Source organism: Psammomys obesus, unplaced genomic scaffold (genome assembly GCF_907164565.1).
Source record: "Psammomys obesus unplaced genomic scaffold, mPsaObe1.curated_primary_1811, whole genome shotgun sequence".
Taxonomy (NCBI): Eukaryota; Metazoa; Chordata; class Mammalia; order Rodentia; family Muridae; genus Psammomys; species Psammomys obesus.
In genome coordinates, this window is record NW_026593286.1 from 34,281,618 (window position 1) to 34,302,002 (window position 20,385).

Consider the following 20,385-nt stretch of genomic DNA (forward strand, 5'->3'; position numbering starts at 1 on the left):
GTGTCATGCTTGTGTTGTGTACCACCTACCCAGCATTTGTGATTGCTTATGTACTTAATACCATACTCCAGGAGTATTAAAGAGGTTGTACCAAGGTTGTACCTCAGCCCATGGGCTGAGGTTTTAACTCCTGAGCTACACAACTCAAGTTACCAACTCTAGTCCCATTTATTTATTACAAATAATTTAATTTTAAGGGTATAGCTGATAAAAACTCCAATCAACAAAATAACCACACATGCATAAGTCTCAATGTGGTAATTAAGCATGAAAAACCATGCAATACCGTACCCCCCAAAAAATGTCAATTCCATCACAAATGGCTCCAAATGAGGTGACAAGAAATGACTTTTTATGAAACAAAACAGTATAAAAATAAACTCTTAATTCAAAGAGAATATAAACAGCTGACTGAAATAAGAAAGTTAATACAGAACATGAGAGAGGAATTTACAAAAAACCTGAAAACAGGAAAAACTCAGTAAGTCAAATTAAAAAAAAAAACTGAGTAGGAAGCTTCACCAATAGAATGAATCAAATGAAACATGAGAAATGAATATGAATTACTATATCAACAAGGAATATGACTAGAATATGTGAGTTCTATGCAACTAAACTTAAAATTTTACAAATGATCAGACTAGAACTTCAGGCTAAGGGCATAAAAAATATTTTTTATAGAATCAAAGCAGAAAACTTCCAAAATCTAGAGAAATTAGATGGCCATCTCTTAGGTTCTTATCCTGTAACTGATAAATACCTGAAAAGACCAACTTATGGGGCAAAAGGTTTGTTTTGGCTTACAGTTCAAAGCCACAGTCCATCATAGAGGGTAGGACAAGAAAGTAGGAACTTAAAGCAAGTGGCCACATCAAAGAGAAGAAAAAGAAAGCAGTGAACGCCCACAGACTGGGCAAGTCTTTTCCACCTCAACCAAATCAAGGCTGTCATAACCAAGCTTATTCCTCACAGGTGTATCTGGAGGACCTCTAAAGTGAGTCTGGATTCTGTCAAGGTGACAGCACTACCTTTCTGTACTCAAGAGGCATCTAAAAAACAAAATGGACAAGAACAGAAAAGTTCTCCATATCATGTTATAATTAAAACACTGGGTATAAAGAGTGAAGAACAATATTAGATGTCACAAGAGGAAACACCAAGTCACATATAAAGGAAAGCAAACCTGTCAACAATGATTTTTCTGCTAAATGCTTTAAAGCCAAGAGAGTACAGAATGATGCATTTTCAAGCACTGAAAAGGTAATAATTATTAAGATATACTACTATATTCAGTAAAGTAACTCTTAACTGCAGTCTGTTTTCTATGCTAAAAACAGAAGGTATTTATGACCACTTATGCAGCACTACAGAAGATACTTCAATATTTAAGAAGGAAGCAAAAAATAAACACATCCATGATGCTACAGAAAGATTAAACCATAGTACAAGTGTAGTTAAAAAATAGAAGACCTATATATAAAGAATTCAAGAAGTTAAACAGCCACAAATCAAGTAATTCAATTAAAAATGGGGTACAGAGCTAAACAGGATTCTCAATAGAGAAATACTGAATGGCAGAGAAACACTTAAAGAAATGTTCAACATCCTTAGTCATGAGGGAAATGCAAATCAAAACTCCCTAAGATTTCATCTTACACCCATCAGAATGGCTAAGATAAATAACTCAAATGACAACACAGGCTGGAGAGGATGTGGAGAAAGGGGAACCCTCCTCCACTGCTGGTGGGAATGTAAACTGGTACAACCACTCTGGAAAGCAATCTGGCGCTTCCTCAGACAGTTAGGAATAGCGCTTCCTCAAGATCCAGCTATACCTAGGCATATATCCAAAAGACGCTCAAGTATACAACAAGGACATCTGCTCAACCATGTTTGTAGCAGCTTTATTTGTAAGAGCCAAAAGCTAGAAACAGCCCAGATGCCCCTCAGTTGAGGAATGGTACAGAAGTTGTGGTGCATCTACACATTGGAATACTACTCGGCGATAAAAAACAAGAAAATCATGAAATTTGCAGGGAAATGGTAGGAACTGGAAAAGATCATCCTGAGTGAAGTATTCCAGAAGCAGAAAGACACATAGGGTATATACTCACTCATAAGTGTATACTAGACATATAATATAGGATAAACATACTAAAATATGTACACCTAAGGAAGCTAATCAGGAAAGAGGGCTCTGGCTAAAATGCTCAATCCCCATTCAGAAAGGCAAAGAGGATGGACAGTGCAGGAGGGAGAAATCAGGGAACAGGACAGGAGCCTACCACAGAGAGCCTCTGAAAGGTTCTACCCTGCAGTCTATCAAGGCAGATGCTGAGACTCATAGCTAAACTTTGGGCAGAGTATAGAGAATCATGAAAGAAGTAGGAGAGAGTAAGACCTGGAGAGGATAAGAGCTCCACAAGGACAGCAACAGATCCTAAAAGTCTGGGCACAGGGGTCTTCTCTGAAACTGATACTCCAGCCAAGGACCATTCATGGAGATGGCCTGGAACCCCTGCACAAAGGGGTAGCCTATGGCAGTTCAGTTTCCAAGTGGCCTCCATAATAATGGGGACAGGGACTATCTCTGACATGAACTGATTGGCCTGCTCTTTGATCACCTCCCCCCGAGGGGGCAACAGCCTTACCAGGCCACAGAAGAAGACAATGCAGCCACTCCTGATGAGACCTGATAGACTAGAATCAGGGAAGGGGAGAAGGACCTCCCTTATCAGTGGAGTGGGAGAGGGACACAGGTGGAGAAGAGGGAGGGTGGAATTAAGAGGGGAGAAGGGAGGGAGATACAGGGGGGATACAAAGTGAATAAACTGTAATTAATAAAAATTTTTAAAAATCTTTAAAAAAAAAAAAAAAAAGAAGACCAAACACTAGAAATTTGACAAATAAGATGAATACACCTTTCAAGAATGACTTTGAAAATTAGTGGACTAAATTCTGCAATCAAAAGACAGAGTAGTAGATTGGATTAAAAAACAATATCAGGATATAGTTACCTATAAGACACATCATCTAGGACAAATGTAATCTAAGGGTGAAAAAGTTTCTGTAAGTAAATGGAACTAGAAAGCAAACAGTTGCTGTTCTGTATCTGAAAAAAAAAAGACTTTAGAAGAGATAACAGACATTGGTACTGATTAAGGAAAGGATTCATCAAGAGAAAATATTGTAAACATAACTACTGGTGAACAAAGGGACTAACTCTAATAAATAATAATGAGTCATTTCAGTACTCAAGTCTCAGTAATCATTCTAACAGAAAATAGAGGAAATAAAGGAAATCATAGATCAATTTGACCTAGCAGACATCTTAATAACATTACATTGAAACAGTGCAGAATACACATTCTTCAAATTGGCCATAAAACTTTCTCTAAAATACACCATATAATAGGACACAAAGCAAGACTTATCAAACAGTATTTTTTTTTATTCAAAGCACAGTGAAATAAAATGGAAATATACAGTAAGAGAACCTTTAGAGAATTCATGAACTCATGGAGATAAAACATTTTATAGAATGATGATTGCATCGTCAAAATATTAAGGAAATTTAAATTTTTCCAGAATTTACTAAAAGTACGATCATACACAAACCTATGAAATAGAATGAAGGCATAAAAGGGAAATTTGTAACTGAAAATATAAACATTTAGAATCAGATTTCAAGTAAATAGTAATATACCAGTAGCCATGTAAAGGAATAAGAACAAACCAAAAAGGGCCGTGAAAAAAATTAGGGAAACAACAACCTTCACAATAGCTACAAAGGACATAAAGTACCTTGGTGTGAACCTAACCAAGCAAGTCAAAGACTTGTATGAAAAAAATTTCCAGTCTCTGAAGAAAGAATTAGAAGAAGATATCAAAAGATAGATCTCCCATGCTCATGGCTTGGAGGTATTAATATAGTAAAAAAAAAAAAAAAAAAAATGGCCATCTTACCAAAAGCAGTCTGCAGATTCAATGCAATTCCCATCAAATTACTGGCACAATTCTTTACAAACCTTGAAAGAAAAATTCTCACCTTCATATGGAACAACAAGAAACCCAGGATTGCTAAAACAATTCTCTACAGTAAAAGATCTTCAGGAGGTATCTCTGTCTCTGATCTCAAGCTGTACTATAGAGCAGCAATACTAAAAACTGCATGGCACTGGCATAAAAACAGACTGGTGGATCAATGGAATTGAATAGAAGACTCTGACATAAATCTACACACTTATGGACATCTGATATTTGACAAAGATGCCAAAACCATTCAATGGAAAAAAGACAGCATCTTCAATAAATGGTGCTGGTCTAACTGGATGTCCCCATTTGAAAAGTGCAAATAGATCCATACTTACACCCTGCACAAAACTAAAGTCCAGGTGGATCAAAGACCTCAATATAAAACCAGACATACTAAACCGCTTAGAAGAAAAAGTGGGGAAGAGCCTTGAACTCATTGGCACAGGAAACAACTTCCTGAACAGAACACCAACAGCACAGGCTCTAAAGTCAACAATCAATAAACAGGACCTCATGAAACTGAAAAGCTTTTATAAAGCAAAGGACACTGTCAACAGAGCAAAATGACTGCCTACAGATTGGGAAAGGATCTTCACCAACCCTATATCTGACAGAGGACTGATATCCAGTATATATAAAGAACTCAAGAAGTTAAACAGCAACAAATCAAGTAATCCAATTAAAAAATGGAGTTCAGAGCTAAACAGAGAATTCTCAATAGAGGAATATCGAATGGCAGAGAAACACTTAAAAGAAATGTTCAGTGTCCTTAGTCATAAGGGAAATGCAAATCAAAATGACCCTAAGATTTCACCTTACACCATCAGAATGGCTAAGATAAAAAAAAAAAAACTCAAGTGACAACACATGCTGGAGAGGTTGTGGAGAAAGCGGAACCCTCCTCCACTGCTGGTGGGAATATAAACTGGTACAACCACTCTGGAAAGCAATCTGGCACTTCCTCAGACAACTAGAAATAGCACTTCCTCAAGATCCAGCTAGACATATACCACTCCTAGGCATATACCCAAAAGAGGCTCAAGTACAGCATAAGGACATTAGCTCAACCATGTTTGTAGCAGCTTTATTTGTAAGAGCCAAAAGCTGGAAACAGCCCAGATGCCCCTCAGTTGAGGAATGGATACAGAAATTGTGGTGCATCTATACATTGGAATATTACTCATCAATAAAAATTAAAAAAAAAAAAAAGGAAATCATGAAATTTGCAGGTAAATGGTGGGAACTGGAAAAGATCATCCTGAGTGAGGTATCCCAGAAGCAGAAAGATGCACACGGTATATACTCACTCATATAGACATAATATAGGATAAACCTAGTAAAATCTGTACACCTAAAGAAACTAATCAAGAGGGAGGACTCTTGCTAAAATGCTCAATACCTATCCAGAAAGGCAAAGAGGATGGACATCAGAACAAGGAGAAAAGAGGGGACAAGTCAGGAGCCTGACACAGGACCTCTGAAAGGCTTGCCCTGCAGACTATCAATGCAGATGCTGGGACTTATGGGCAACCTTTGGGCAGAGTGCAGGGAATCTTATGAAAGAATTGGGAAACAGTAAGATCTGGAGAGGACAGGAATTTCACAAGGAGAGCAACAGAACCAAAAAATCTAAGCACAGGGGTCTTTCCTGAGACTGATACTCCAACCAAGGACCATGCATGAAGATAACCTAAGACCCCTGCACAGATGTAGCCCATGGCAGTTCAGTATCCAAGTGGGTTCCATTGTAATAGGATCAAGGACTGTCTCTGACATGAACTGATTGGCCTGCTCTTTGATCACCTCCCCCTGAGGGGGGGAACAGCCTTACCAGGTCACAGAAGAAGGCAGTGCAGCCACTCCTGATGAGACCTGATTGACTAGGATCAGAAGGAAGGAAAAGAAGACCTCCCCTATCAGTGGACTCTGGGAGGGGCATGCATGAAGAGGGGGGAGAAAGGAAGGATTGGGATGGGAGGAGGGAGGGAACCACAGGGGAGATACAAAGTGATTAAAATGTAATTAATAAAGAATTGAAATTTTTTTTAAAAAAATGACTTAATCTATTGTGGCTGAGGGGGAGTTTCAACAAAAAAAAAACAAAAATAAATAACAGTGGAAGCAAAGAATCAAGATCAGGACAATTTAATAAAATAGAAGTAGGAAAAGAACCTGAGTTAACAGTATTTTGAAAAGATCAAGATTAATAAGGTCTTAGTCAAACTAACAAAGTAAGAGAAGGCCCAGATTGATAAAATTAGATTTTAAGTGGAAGAGATTACAGAAGATATCAATGAAATTCAGAAATTTCAAGACATTTTTAAGGCTTATATTCCACCAAATTGGAAAAGTGAAAGAAATGATGAATTTGTAGACAACACAACATAGATATTTTAAAAAACGAACCAGAATATCATAGCAATACTAAGATACAGAACAACAAAAACAAACAAACAAACAAAAAAACCCTAAACTGGTTTATAGGAAACAATGAAAATGGGGCTGGAGAGATGGCTCAGTGAGAGTACTTGCTCTCCTAGAGCAGTTCCAAGAACCCACATCTGGAAGCTCACAATCACCTGGAACTTCAACTTTAAGGGAATCTGACAGCTTCTGGATTTTGTGGGCACCAGGTACAGAGATACATGCAGGCAAAAATAAAATTCATGCACATGAACAAAATTCAAACATTTTTTAAAAAATACTAGACAGTAGAAAGTCTTCCATGCTCATAGACTGAAAGAATTAATGTGGGAAATGGCTTATACCACCTTCAGCAATCTACAAATTCAATGCAAATGCCATCAAAGTTCCAACACCATTTTTTCATAGAAATAGAAAAAAATATTTCAAATTCATATAGTAACACAGAAGACCCAAGATAGCCAAAGTAGTCCTGAGCAAAAAGAATGGTTGCAAGGTCACACTACCCAGTTTCAATTTGTACTAAAAAGCTAAGGTTTAAAAAAAGAGCATGAAAATATCATAAAAAGAGACACATAACTCAGTGAAATGTAATAGAGGATCCAGATAGAAACCCATATAGCTACAGCCATCTGATTTTTTGCAAAGACAAAAATTTGCATTGGTGAAAAACAGCCTCATCAACAAATGTTACTGGATAACTACATATGAAAGAATCGAACTAGCTCTCATACCTCATCCTATACAAGAATTCAACTCTTTAAGACTGGAGACAGAGCTCAGTAGTTAAGAGCATTGCTCTGAAAGGGGATTCAGATTATATTTCAAGCACCCACATGCTAGCTCACAACGATCTGTAACTCATTCCAAAGAATCTCGCATCCTCTTCAGTCCCCCTTAGACAACACGCATATGTGGTACACATTCAAAGCTTCATGTGCATAAATTAAAATAAAAATGCAGCTCCATAAAATGTCTTCATAATGTAAGACCTGAAACTAATGGAAACATTTCAAGATATTGGCATCGACATTTTCTGGATAGGACTTCACTCAGGAAATAACACCATCAATTAACAACTGCTATTTCATTAAATTCAAAAGCTTCTGCACAGCAAAGGAGACAATCATATGGATAACATGCAGAATAAGAGAAAAGTGTTTACTAAATATACATCAGACTGGATTATTATCTACAATATACCGAAAATTAAAAACTAGACACCCAAAACATAGCTATCCAGTCCATACATGAGCTAATGAAATGAGAAGACAGTGTACAAATAAAAACTACGTTAGATTCCATCCTGTGCCAGTCAGATCGGCAGTCTCCGATATTATACTGGCAATGATGCAGAAAGAAGGGAATCTTTATACACAGCTGGTAGGAATGTAAAATAGTTATGTAAAATCAGTATGGAAGTTCCTCAAAAGAAAATGAACCTACCATATAACACAGCTGTATAACTCCTCAGTATTTACCCAAAAGACTCCAGGTCAACATATCACAAAGAGTAGTGTTCATTGCAGCATTATTCACATAACTAAGTTATGGAACAAACCTAGGTATCCATCAACAGAGGAGTGGGTAAAGAAATGTTTATGTACACGGTCATAAAGAAGAATGAAGCCATGCTAATTGTAGGAACCTGGATGCAACTGGAGGTATATTAAGCAAATTAATTCAGTCCTAAGGTAGATATCGTATGCTTTCTTTCATATGTCGACCCTAGACTTTATAGATAAGACCCTGGTACAAGCACAAAAGCAGACAGACAGACCAAAGTAATAGGCCTAGAAACAAGCCCAGTAGTTTTTAATAAGCCATGTGGTTTTTCAACAAAGGTCTCAAAAACATACACTGGTGGAAAAATAATGTTTGGACAAACAGAAATGCCTTTCTTTTTAAAAATTTTTTTAAAAAAAGTTACTTTGAGCCAGGCCCAGTGGTACAGGCCTATAATCCTAGCACTCAGGAAGGCAGAGGTAGTCAGATCTCTGAGTTTGAGACCAGCCTGGTCTACAAAGTGAGTCCAGAACAGCCAAGGATACACCTAGAGACCCTGTACCAAAAAAAAGAAAAGGAAAAAAAAAACTTTGATATTAGTGATGTAGCCAGTAGCCAGGTAGTAGACCACTTACTTAGAATGAATGAGGACCTTTCTTCCTTAGCACAAAAATAAATATTAAACAAGAAGGAATACTATGCTGCAATAATTGAGTTGCAAGATGATAATCGTGATATTTAGCATTATTAAAAGGAGTTTTGGTGTCTAAACAGGACTCAAATTTAGTAACTATTTTATTTCTTTTTCTCATAGTTCAGCTTTTTGGACATGACATATGTTATACATGTATCTTTTGTCTTTTTTTTAACTCTTTGAAACAGTCTTGCTATGTATCCCACTCTTAAGCTCGAACTCACCATTCTTTTTCCTCTGCTTCCTGATTGCTGGGATTTATTTGCATGTAAAAATAAAATAATCTAAGTTATATTTTTACTGCTGTTGCTTAGGATATATTATTAGTTGTTTTATTAGTTTATGTGTAACTGATAATTACATGATGGTTTTGTAAAGACCTATACAAGTATAAGAAATTTTGTATTGAAATATTTTATTGTTATTTTTTACTTTGATTTCTCTAAAGCAAACTTTTTTTATTTTAGTAAATTTGGGGGGGGGGTGTTTTTCAAGGAAACTAGAGATGTATTGAGTGGTAAAGCACTTCCCTTCTATGTACAAGGCCTTGGGTTTCATCCACAACCTAAAGGAAGGGGAAAGAAAAAAGAAAGAAACCAAAGATCATTGCTCTGATCTGAAATCTATTGGGTCCCAATTTTTAAGCCAGAACATGAATCGTTCATGCATTTACATCTCAATCCCTTTAGTCCCCTTCACTCTGAAAAGCAAGGACACCAGTATTAATCTCTGGTTCCAGTGCTGGTCAGCATACAGAAAAGCTTACTTCTACGGTGGCCAGTTCTTAAAAAGTAAAAATGTTAAGATAGGTTTATGCATATAGTTTAGTGATTTAAAAAAAAAACAAAAAACTTGGAGACCCTAGGCTCAATTCCCAAAACTGCAAAATTAATATTTAATTAATGTTCTAAGAAAATGGTAATAATTAATGCATTTATTTAGGTATGGTTTCATCACTTTTGAAACTCAAGAAGATGCACAAAAGATCTTACAAGAGGTAAGTCCTTTCAGTGTATTTAACTTCTGGTTTGGAACTTCTTTCTTTGAAACTGAACCTTTAATGGTATAGTACAAGTACAGTGGCCTATTTATGTGTGTATACATGTATATATGTACATGTATGTGTGTATGTATTTTAAGATTGACTTTGGCTTCTAGAAAACGGTCTAAGAAACAATACATTCCAAGCCATTACATGAGGATGGTTGTTAAGATATATTGTATTTAGATTTATTTGTTTACATCAGTATTTTAAAATGTATCTGTTATGCATCATTTGTTAATTCCTTAGAAACACTACAAATGTAGATTATCAGAATAAGATTACCTGAGATTATTTCCTTCTTATGAAAAAACTTTGCATAAACCAAGAATGTTCATCTATAGTTCATTTTTGATAGCTTTTAATTTATGGCAAGTATAACATTTAATCTTTTTAGAAAAAAAAAGTAGTTTAATTATATATTATTAAGATCTTTCTTATACAGTCAGTTCTTACCCACAGTGATTTTATATTCTGTAAAGTCATCATAAATACTGAAATTAGTGAATACGGAACTTCTGGTGTTCCTGGTTAGAATACAAGAAGGTTCCAAAAATCCTCTAGTCACAATAGTGCCACCACTAAATCATCATATAACCTAGTTTTGTGTGTTTCTTTTTAAAGAAATTGTGTTCAAAACTTTTTGTTTGTAACAAAAACCTGAGAGAGACACTTTAAAAGGCAGAAAGACTATTTTAGCTCATGGTTTCACAAGTTTCAGCTCATAGCTAGCTGGTTCCATTGATGTGGGCCTTCAGCAAGGCAGAACAATCCTGGCCCACAAGTGAATGGACAAGAGGTAGAAAATGGCTGAGGAAGACATCAGTGATAAGCTATAGTTCTCAAGAGCATACATACCATGACTCACTTCCTCCAACTAAGCCTTACCTTTAAATTTTCCATCATTTCCCAATAATGCTATCAGATAATTAACCCATCAATAGTCTGTTAAGTCAGATTCTTTACTATCTGATCAACTCCTATGGTTGGATCTATCAGTTGAGACAAAGCCTTCAATAAATGACTTTTTTGGGAGGAGGGTGGGCACTTTATATTCAAGCCACAATAGACACTATGCTTACTTGCTGAATAATTAACATTGTATTCATGGCCAGTAGCACTATAATTATACCTGAATTAAGCAAGTCAACATATTTTCTCCATAAAAATATATGACAACCCTCTTGTGCTTAGGAACATTAACTAGTGCATCAGCACCTGGGAGCCATTTTTTGAAAAAGCACACAATGTGAAAATCATATCTAAAAAGGACACTTGATTATAATATGATAGCTAGAACAAGAAAAAAATCATTGATCTTTCCTGGGCACTTGTGATTGAACTACTCACATTCCCTTTACTGTCAACCAGTAACCTTGAAATGACTACAAACAGTGGTTTAGAAATTGTGAGTAAATTTTAGAGAAATTGTAAGTTGCAAATGCACAATCAGTAAGTAATGGTCATTACTACATCACCTAGATTCATAGCAGTAGAACCAAGGCACAGATACAGAGTATTTGAATCCAGAAACCATCTTTTGAGACTTGAGGATGTGGCTCAGTAGTTAGCATGCTGATTCCCAATACCACACAAACTAGGTGGTGTTGGCATGTGCCTACATTTGTAGCACTTGAGAGGTTGAGGCAAAAGGATCAGAAGTTCAAAGTCAGCTGATTTACAGTATCAGGTTTGAGGCCAACCTGGGATATAAGAAATCCAGTATTTAAAAAGAGAAGAAAAAGAAACTGTCACATGATGTCTGTTAGTTTCATACTGTTTGTCACTGATTTTTACAAATCACAGTGTCAAAATGACGGGTTTTTTTTCCTTTATTTTAGGCTGAAAAACTTAATTATAAGGATAAGAAACTGAACATTGGTCCAGCAATAAGAAAACAACAAGTAGGGATTCCTCGTATGTATTGAGAACTAATGTATTTTTTAATATTTTCCATGGTCCTTTTGTAAAATATTAGACTTTTATAGACCTTTTATTAAAAATAACCTCCTTTATGTAATAAGGTGATTTTAGCAAAATTGGTAGTCATATAAATATTCATACCAGAAATTAAAATATCTTAGTTTGAGGGTATAAGGGGAATATACATGAACAATGTCAAGTGTAGTCTATATACTAACATTTTAAAGGAAAAATCTTTTGTGTTTAATTAGCATACAAAGTACTGTGTTTCATCGTAGCATTTTCTTTTTACTGAAAATTCATACACTATATTCTGATCATGGTTTACCCTCCCCCAGATCTTTCCCACCCATCTAACTCTATGCATTTTCTCTCTCTCTCTCTTTCTCTCACTCTTGCTCTCTCAAACAGGCAAAATGAAAAATAATTTTAAACTAAAAAAGCACCAGACACACAAATAAAACCCATAAAAAGAGTCAGAAACCATAATATGCAAACAAGAGACAAATGAGATTTAAAAAGAAATTCTCCAACAATATGAGAACAAAAGGACATCTACAAAAATATCATTGAGTTCATTTTGCATTGGCTCTCTACCTCTGGGCGTGGAGCCTGTCTTAAGTGTGGTTTATATACTCAGTGAAAACTCCACTGAAGAAAACAAAGTTTTCTTTTGTAAGCAGCTGTCAGTTGTAGATAGCTTCATGGTTAGTGATGGGAGCTCATGTCTACTTCTCCCGTCAGTTCTGGGACCCCATCTGACTTGAACCTGTGCAAGCCCTGTGCGTACTGCCACTGTCTTTCTGCATTTATATGTGGGTTAGTTCTGTTGTGTCTGACACTGTTTCCTTGTTGTCAGTCCACCCCACGTGGCTCTTTGACTCTTTCTTCATCCTCTTCCACATAGCTCCCTGAGCCCTGATGTCAGAGGAGGGGGAGTTGAAGAATACATCCCTTTTAAGATGTTTCAAAAATATTCCAAAGTCTCTGTACATTATCCAGTTGTGGATCTCTGCAGGAATGATCACCTTTTGTGAGGTGACTGAGGAAGGCACTGGATCTAGAGGTAGAGCAGAATGTCATTAGGAGTTATTTTATTACTGTGTTCCTGTAGCAGAACACTAGTATTTTGTTTTTCCCTAGGACCATGGCCTCTCTAGTAACCACCTGAGCATTGTCAGGCATGGGTTCCATCTCTTGGAGTGGACCTTAAATACAGACAGATCGTGGTTGGTTACTCCAGTGGCATTTGTGCCACCATTACACCAGTGTATCACGCAGGCAGCTGTTACAGTTTGCAGGTCTGTAGCTGGGTTAGCATGCCTAGTACCTTCCAGTTACTATGAACAGTAGTCAAGAGGGTTAAAGGTTCTAGCTGGGCAACAGCTCGACTTCTCCATGTTAAATAAGATATTTAATGTCTTCAGCAGTAGTACCTTACCATCAGTTTTTCTAGAGCAACCAGTACCCTTGTCAATAACCTGGGTTATTTGAGGGTTTCCATGGGGAGCCTTTGGCCAACAACTCAGTTAGATGTGACCCATTCCTGGCCCTGTAGGTTTCATTTGGTAGCTAGAAATTTCTAGTTGGGTCATCATATTTCCTACTATTTGGTAACTCCATTTATATTTCTTTCATAAATGTATAGATTTTAAGAAGCTTCTATAGTAGTAGGTTTACATATGACCCCTCAAATGGCCTGTAATGTCCCTCTTCATACTCCCTTCTTTACCCTCTTCTTCCTTCCCCCTCTCCTTTAAATCCTCCCATTTCAATCTCACCCCACAGCCCCATCTTTTCATAACTGTATATTCTATTTTCCTAAGGGGATCCTCCTCTTCCTCTCACCCTGTCCCTTACTCTTAACCTAAGCATGATTATACAGATTGTAGCATGTCAATTTAAAGTCTTAAAAGCCAACATCCACATAAAAGAGAATGTATACTATGTTTGTCTTTTGGGGTCTGAGTTACCTCACTCAGGGTGATTTTTTTCTGACTCTATCCATTACCTGTAAATTTCATAATTTTGTTGTTTTTTTTAACATCTAGATAATATTCCACTGTGTAAATGTACCACATTTTCTTTATCCATTCATCTGTAGTTGGACATCTAGGCTGTTTGCAATTTCTGGCTATTCTGAATAGAGCTGCAATGAACATGGATGAGCAGGTGTCTCTGTAGTACAATGTAGAGTCCTTTGGGTAGATGCCCCAGAGTGGTATAGCTACATTTTAAGGTAGATCTATTCCCAGCTTCCTGAGAAACCACCACGCTGATTTCCTATATAAGTTTGTATTCCTATTAGCAATAGGTGACTGTTCCCATTACTCCATGTCCTTAAAACATGAGCTGTCATTTATTTATTTGAGAGGTGTAAAATGAAATCTCAAAGTAGTTTTGATTTGCATTTCCCTCATGACTAAGGATATCGAACATTTAAGTGTTCTCAACCATTTCTATTTTATCTCATTCAGTTCTGTGCCTCATTTTTTAATTCAAAGTTTCCTTGGCCTCCAGGGGTTTTGTTTAATTCTTTTTATATTTTAGATACTAATCCTCTAGGTGATAGCATTTTCAAATATAATTTGTTTGTTGATCTCTGAACCCTCTGTTTTCTCCCACATCTTTCTGCCTTTTTTCCATCCTTCCACCCCCAGTAGCCTCTTATCTATTTTTGTATCATGTATTTCTGTTCTTCATCTCTCAGCACCTCTTTTTCCCTTTCTGCTTATATGACCTACACACACACACAAAGACACACACATATACACAAATCTATACATTTAAACCTAGAATAAGTACATGAAAGAGGACAACTGTTATTTGTCCTTCTGAGTCTGGTTTATCTAACTTAGTATTTTCCAGCTACATAAATTTTTCTATTCTCCTAATTTTTCTTTATAGCTGAAAAAAATTTTTCTGTGTATATGTACTTATATTTTATTATCCATTGAACTGTTGATGAACTTCTAGGCTGATCCCGTTTTCTTGCTATTATAAATATACTTAAACATATATAAATATACTTAAACATATTATAAAGATACTTAAACATATATCCAAAGGAAAAATAATGAAAATAACACTTAAAATAGCTAAATAAATTTAGAATTACTAAGTAAGATGGTTTATGATTATAAAAATATTTTAGGTTAATTAAAGTAAGAATATAGGACTAATAAAAAAGTAAATGCATGATATGTTCTTTAATCAAACAGTATGTATCCTAATTTTCAGAGGAAACACACTAAAGCTTTGGTATGAGATAAGTTATTTGTATGCCTTCCTCAAATTTCTGCAATTCTTTGTCTCTTTTTTTCTTCTTTCAACTTTTATATTAAGTAGTTTTTCTCATTAAAGAAATTTTTCACATGAAATGGTTAGTAATTTTACTTTTTCTTAACCATATTATGTTTCCTGGAATGATGAAACATTAGATGTTATCATGTCACTGTCAGCAAATTTAGAAATTGTGTTAAAGTATTCTGTTGTCCACAGTTAACAAAGATTAATTTTAACTTTGATTCAGTATTTATTAGCTTAATTATTTCAAAATGTATTTTTGGCTGCAAAGATGTCTCTGTAAAGTACTTGCCAAAAGAATGAAGACTTGAATTGGATCACTTATAATCCTTATAAAAATCAAGATATGGCAACAAGCACCCTGTAATCTCAGAGCTAGGGAGGCAGATACCAGAAGATCCATGGGGCTTGCTGTCCAGCTGTCTGGCCGAATCAGTGAGCTCCACGTTCATGAAAGACCCTATCTCTAAAAATAAAGTAGGGAATGATTGAGAAAGATACTTGACATCAACCTTTGATCTCTGTATGAAAGATCATACATTCTCAGACACAGAGATACAGAGAAGATTGTACTAAAGATACGATTCTGGATATTTTCAGAATATTGTTGTTTGTTGTAAGAGTTTAACTGTAATAATTATATTAACAGTTCTTTGGCCCATTGTCTACTGGCTGCTTTCAAATATACAAATAGTTTGAATTATTCAGAACTATTGAGCAGAAGAGCCAATGTTACAGATTTTCATCTGCTTCATGAAATCTTTACAGAAACCTGAGAAGTGTTAGCTATGTTATTAAATACACATTTAATAACATTTAAGTACCATTTTAATACCATTTAGTTGCACCGGCACAATGTCAAAACTGTGGTCTACTAAACAAGACCTGCACAGTGAAAAAACACCAGTTGACCTTTCTGCTGAAATACTGCTAATAACAGAGAAGAGTTTATCTTGGCCAGTTGTGATCTTACACTGGAATTCCATATTTTCCTAGAAGGCTTAGTTCATGTAAAATCTCCATAGATAATTTGCATTGTTTCTTAGTATCAGTTGTTTGCTTATTTGAAGATAAACTTTTTCCCCAAAACTATAGCTGTTTGAATTAATATGGTGATATTCTCCCAGAGGCAGTTTCATCCTGTGCCTTGTCTCCTGGGATAACACCTCATATTCTAATGTGAGAAGTATAGGATTAACTTGCCCACATGGTAGCATTAGACTTCATTGTAAGACTTCTGGACTCCAATGCTAGTTTTTATTTTATCTGCAAATAAAAATGAATATTAAAATGAATTTCTACAACTTCAAGAAATTCGTATCTTAGTTTTTTCTCAAATTGTCATTTTTTTATTTTTTTTTACCAGCCTTCTTTTCCCAGCAGTCTGATCTGCTTGCCTTCATTACTGCGAAATGCTTTAATAGGTCTTTCTGCATGCAATCTGGTGGCTTCTTAACTAATCATTCATAAAACTACCAACACAATATTTAAGAAGCACACATCAGCTTATGTCATCTTTTTTCTCAACTTATCTTTAACTATTATTCCCATTTCTTTTTGTGCTATTGCCAAAGGTCTTCTCAATCCCAGGACATATTGTACTTCTCAAGACTCTGATATACACACTGTTTCCTTTACCTTACCCAGTACTCTTTTTGACATCTCATTCTTTCTTTGAAACCCAGTTCAGATATCGTTCTTCACAGATGTTCCTTAAATTGAAGAGGAAGATTAATTTAATGTATTTTTGCAGAATAATGTAAACACTCAGAACACTCAGTAGAGTACACTAAACTACCTAGATTTCTACTTTATACTGGTTTTTCATATATTTGTAAGGATTTTTGTTAAGGGCACTAAAGAGATGGCTCTGCAGTTAAGAGCACAGCTCTTCCAGGGGACACATATGTTGTTCTCAGCACATTAGATGATTTTGCCTCACAGAATGTTCCAGTGCCTCTAGCCTTCATGGACATTGCACTCATGTGCACATAAAAAGTCTCAAAAATTGTTTACTTAATTATACAATTAATTAGCTAGCTAATTAATTGTATAATAATCTAATCATTATCTCCCCTGTCAGAACCAGACTTCTACAGAGATGGAAAACATGTCATGTCAAATTTTTAAATATTTTGGCTTTATACCATTCCTAGCTCAGTGTTATCCTACAATAATACTCACTAAAAATGTATTAAATTATTTAACAGATAAATTATAAACCTCTTGAATTGTGTATAATATTTTGTTTATATGTGTTCATGATAACACTGCAAGGGTATCATCAGATAACTACATAGATATATGTATAAATTATATATAGTCTATCAAAGTTAAATCAAGATAAAATTAAAAAGTTCTGATTCTTTTTCTGAGGCCATAATTACCCTGATACCTAAACCACACAAAGACAAGATTACCAACTACTTATGAACATACATACAAAAAAGTTCTCAATAAAATACCTGAAAGCTGAATTCAAGAACACATCATAAAGGTTATTCAACATGATTCAAGTAGGTGTCATCCCAGAGATACAGGGATGGTTAAACATAAGTGAATCAAAGAATGTAACCCACCATCTAAACAGACTGAAAGACAAAAACCATATAATCATCTCATTAGGTGCAGAAAAGGCCTATGACAAAACCCAACATCTCTTTATGATTAAAATTCTGAAGAGACTAGAGATATAAAGGACATACCTCAACATAACAAAGACAATTTATAGCAAGCCCACAGATAGCATCAACATAAACAGAAAGAAACTCAAATATTTCCACTAAAGTTAGGAACAAGACAAGAATGTCCACTTTTTTCAAACATATTGCAGTATAGTAGCTGAAGTCTTAGAGCAACAAGACAACTGAAGGAGTTCAAGTGGACACAAGTACAAAATGAAAGTTTTCAGAGGTGGTTTTTAAAAACCACTAAAATAGGATTAGCAAGATGGCTTAGTGAATAAGGCCATTTGCCACCTAGTTTGACTATCAGTCCCTAGAGTTCACATGATAGAAAACAAGAACTGATTCCCACAAGTGACCTTCTGACCTCCATACACGCATACACATTAAATGTATATGTATATGTGTGTGTAAAAAACACTGGAATAGATAGTTATAAAAAATCAAATACTGTGGCGCTACTTAAACAGAAAGCATCAGTTCAAATGTGATCTCAAAATGCAAATTCATAGTCCTTACCTTAGGCTTGCTAAATTAAAGTCTCTGGAGATGGGTTCCCAGAATTGTTATTTGAGTAAAGTAAGTGATTCTAATGTGTTGAAGTTTAAGAAGCACTGGCATAATGGGAGGAGTAAAGTCAATGAGCAAGTAGTATAATTTATTTCACTCTGTGACTGTAGTAAGTATGTTTATATTGGCACAGGGGCACACAGGTGCTCTTTCATGTGTGAGGTTTAGAAGCTGACCTTGGCCTTCCCCTCCTATTGCTTTCCACCCCATTTTTTTTTTATTTTAAGACATGCTTTTTATTAAGTGGTTGATCAATAAGTTGTATTTTTCTTTATTTGGTGATTGAATAATGCATGTAAGAATTCTTTTCCTCTACAAAATAGGAATATGACAAAAATGTGCTAACAAAAAGTGTCCTACAGTATGTTTTTCTTAAATATAACATGTGTTCATTAGCAACATAATATATATACACATAACCATTCTATATATCTATCTACACATTTGTGTGTATGGCTAAGTTCTGTATATGCAAATATCTGTATTGTAGGATATTGTTTTGAACAACTGTGTAAAAAAAAATGATCCTCTACTTTTTTCTTTCATAATTTCACTCTAATCCTTATGTATTTCTTGAAATCCTGACTTGAGAAGAGCTTTAAAAGTCATCCATCTTAGAATTTCAGAGTAGAAATGAATTGATAGGCTGGGAAAGAAGGTAATGGTGGTTTAGGCAAAAGGAACAAACTTCAACTAGAAGTTAGAAAAGCTCTGAGAAACAAGCAGCTAGATTGTGGAGCAGCCTTACAAGGCCACAGAGGAAGACAATGCAACCAGTCCTGATGAGACCTGATAGGCTAGGGTCAGATGGAAGGGGAGGAGGACCTCTCCTGTCTGTGGACTTGGGGAAGGGCATGGGAGGAGAAAGGAAAGGAAGGTGGGATTGGGAAGAGATAAGGGAGGGTGCTACAATTGGGATACAAAGTGAATAAACTAATAAATAAAAAGGGAAAAAAGGAGAAAAAAAAAAGAAACAGGAATTTCCCTGTCTCCAAAAGCATCCAAACAAGGCTTTATTAGATAATACTGTTAAGTAGAATTCAGATTTTGGGTAGAGTTTTGGAAAAGATTATTTTAAATTATTAATTTATCAGGACAGACATCAGAAGAGGGAGAAAACAGGGAACAGGACAGGAACCTACCACAGAGGGCCTCTGAAAGACTCTATCCAGCAGTGTATCAAAGCAGATGCTGAGACTCATAACCAAACTTTGGGCAGAATGCAGGGAATCTTATGAAAAAAGGGGGATACCTGAAGGGATCAGGAGTAAGATCTGAAGGGGACAGGAACTCCACAAGAAGAGCAACAGAACCAAAATATCTGGGCACAGGGGTGTTTTCTGAGACTGATACTCCAACCAAGGACCATGCATGGAGATACCCTAGAACCCCTGCACAGATGTAGCCCATGGCAGCTCAGTCTCCAAGTGGGTTCTCTAGTAATGAGAACAGGGACTGTCTCTCACATTAACTCAGTGGCTGGCTCTTTGATCACATCCCCCTGAGTGGGGAGCAGCTTTACCAAGCCACAGTAAGACAATGCAACCACTCCTGATAAGATCTGATAGGCTATAGTCAGAGGGAAGGGGAGGAGGACCTCCCCTATCAGTGGACTTTGGGATGGGCATGGGAGGAGATGGGGGAGAGATGGTAGATTAGGAGAGGACGAGGGAGGAGGCTACAGCTGGCATACAAAGTGAATAAACTACAATTAATAAAAATAAATAAAATTTTAAAATTATTAATTTATGAATGGATGTGACATACATATTTATAATGTACCTAGGAAAGTGGTTTTGTCTTTTTCATTATCAAGTAATTAACTGGCAAAGGTTGAACATATTCAAAGTAGAAAATGTGATGATTTGAATAGTTTCCACCTTATTTTTTAAGACAAGTGTCTTGCTGAACCTAGAACTAAGTGATTGGCTAGAGTGGTCATCCAGAAATCTCTGACAATCTGCCTGTCTCCATCCCCTTCCCACCCACTCCCCAGGCCTAGGGTTACAGATATATATTGCCATACATGGCTTTGTATAAAGATGTTGGGGTTCTGAACTCAAGCCCCAGGTCTTCATGCTTGCATTTCACTGGCCTTTCTGTAGCTTTTAAAATCTCAGTGTCAGTCAGTACGTACGTACGTACGTACATCTATCTATCTATCTATCTATCTATCTATCTATCTATCTATCTATCTATCT

The 20,385-nt window shown here is 36.0% G+C and overlaps 1 protein-coding gene across 1 annotated transcript in view; it reads left to right on the plus strand.

Annotated features, from left to right (window-relative positions):
* Positions 1 to 20,385, plus strand: part of Boll (boule homolog, RNA binding protein) — a 92,108-nt gene that overhangs the window by 12,914 nt on the left and 58,809 nt on the right. Inside the window, exons 4-5 of the mRNA XM_055616741.1 lie at positions 9,602 to 9,656; positions 11,543 to 11,618. Of these exons, the coding sequence (XP_055472716.1) occupies positions 9,602 to 9,656; positions 11,543 to 11,618 (131 nt within the window). The remainder of the gene's footprint in view (positions 1 to 9,601; positions 9,657 to 11,542; positions 11,619 to 20,385) is intronic.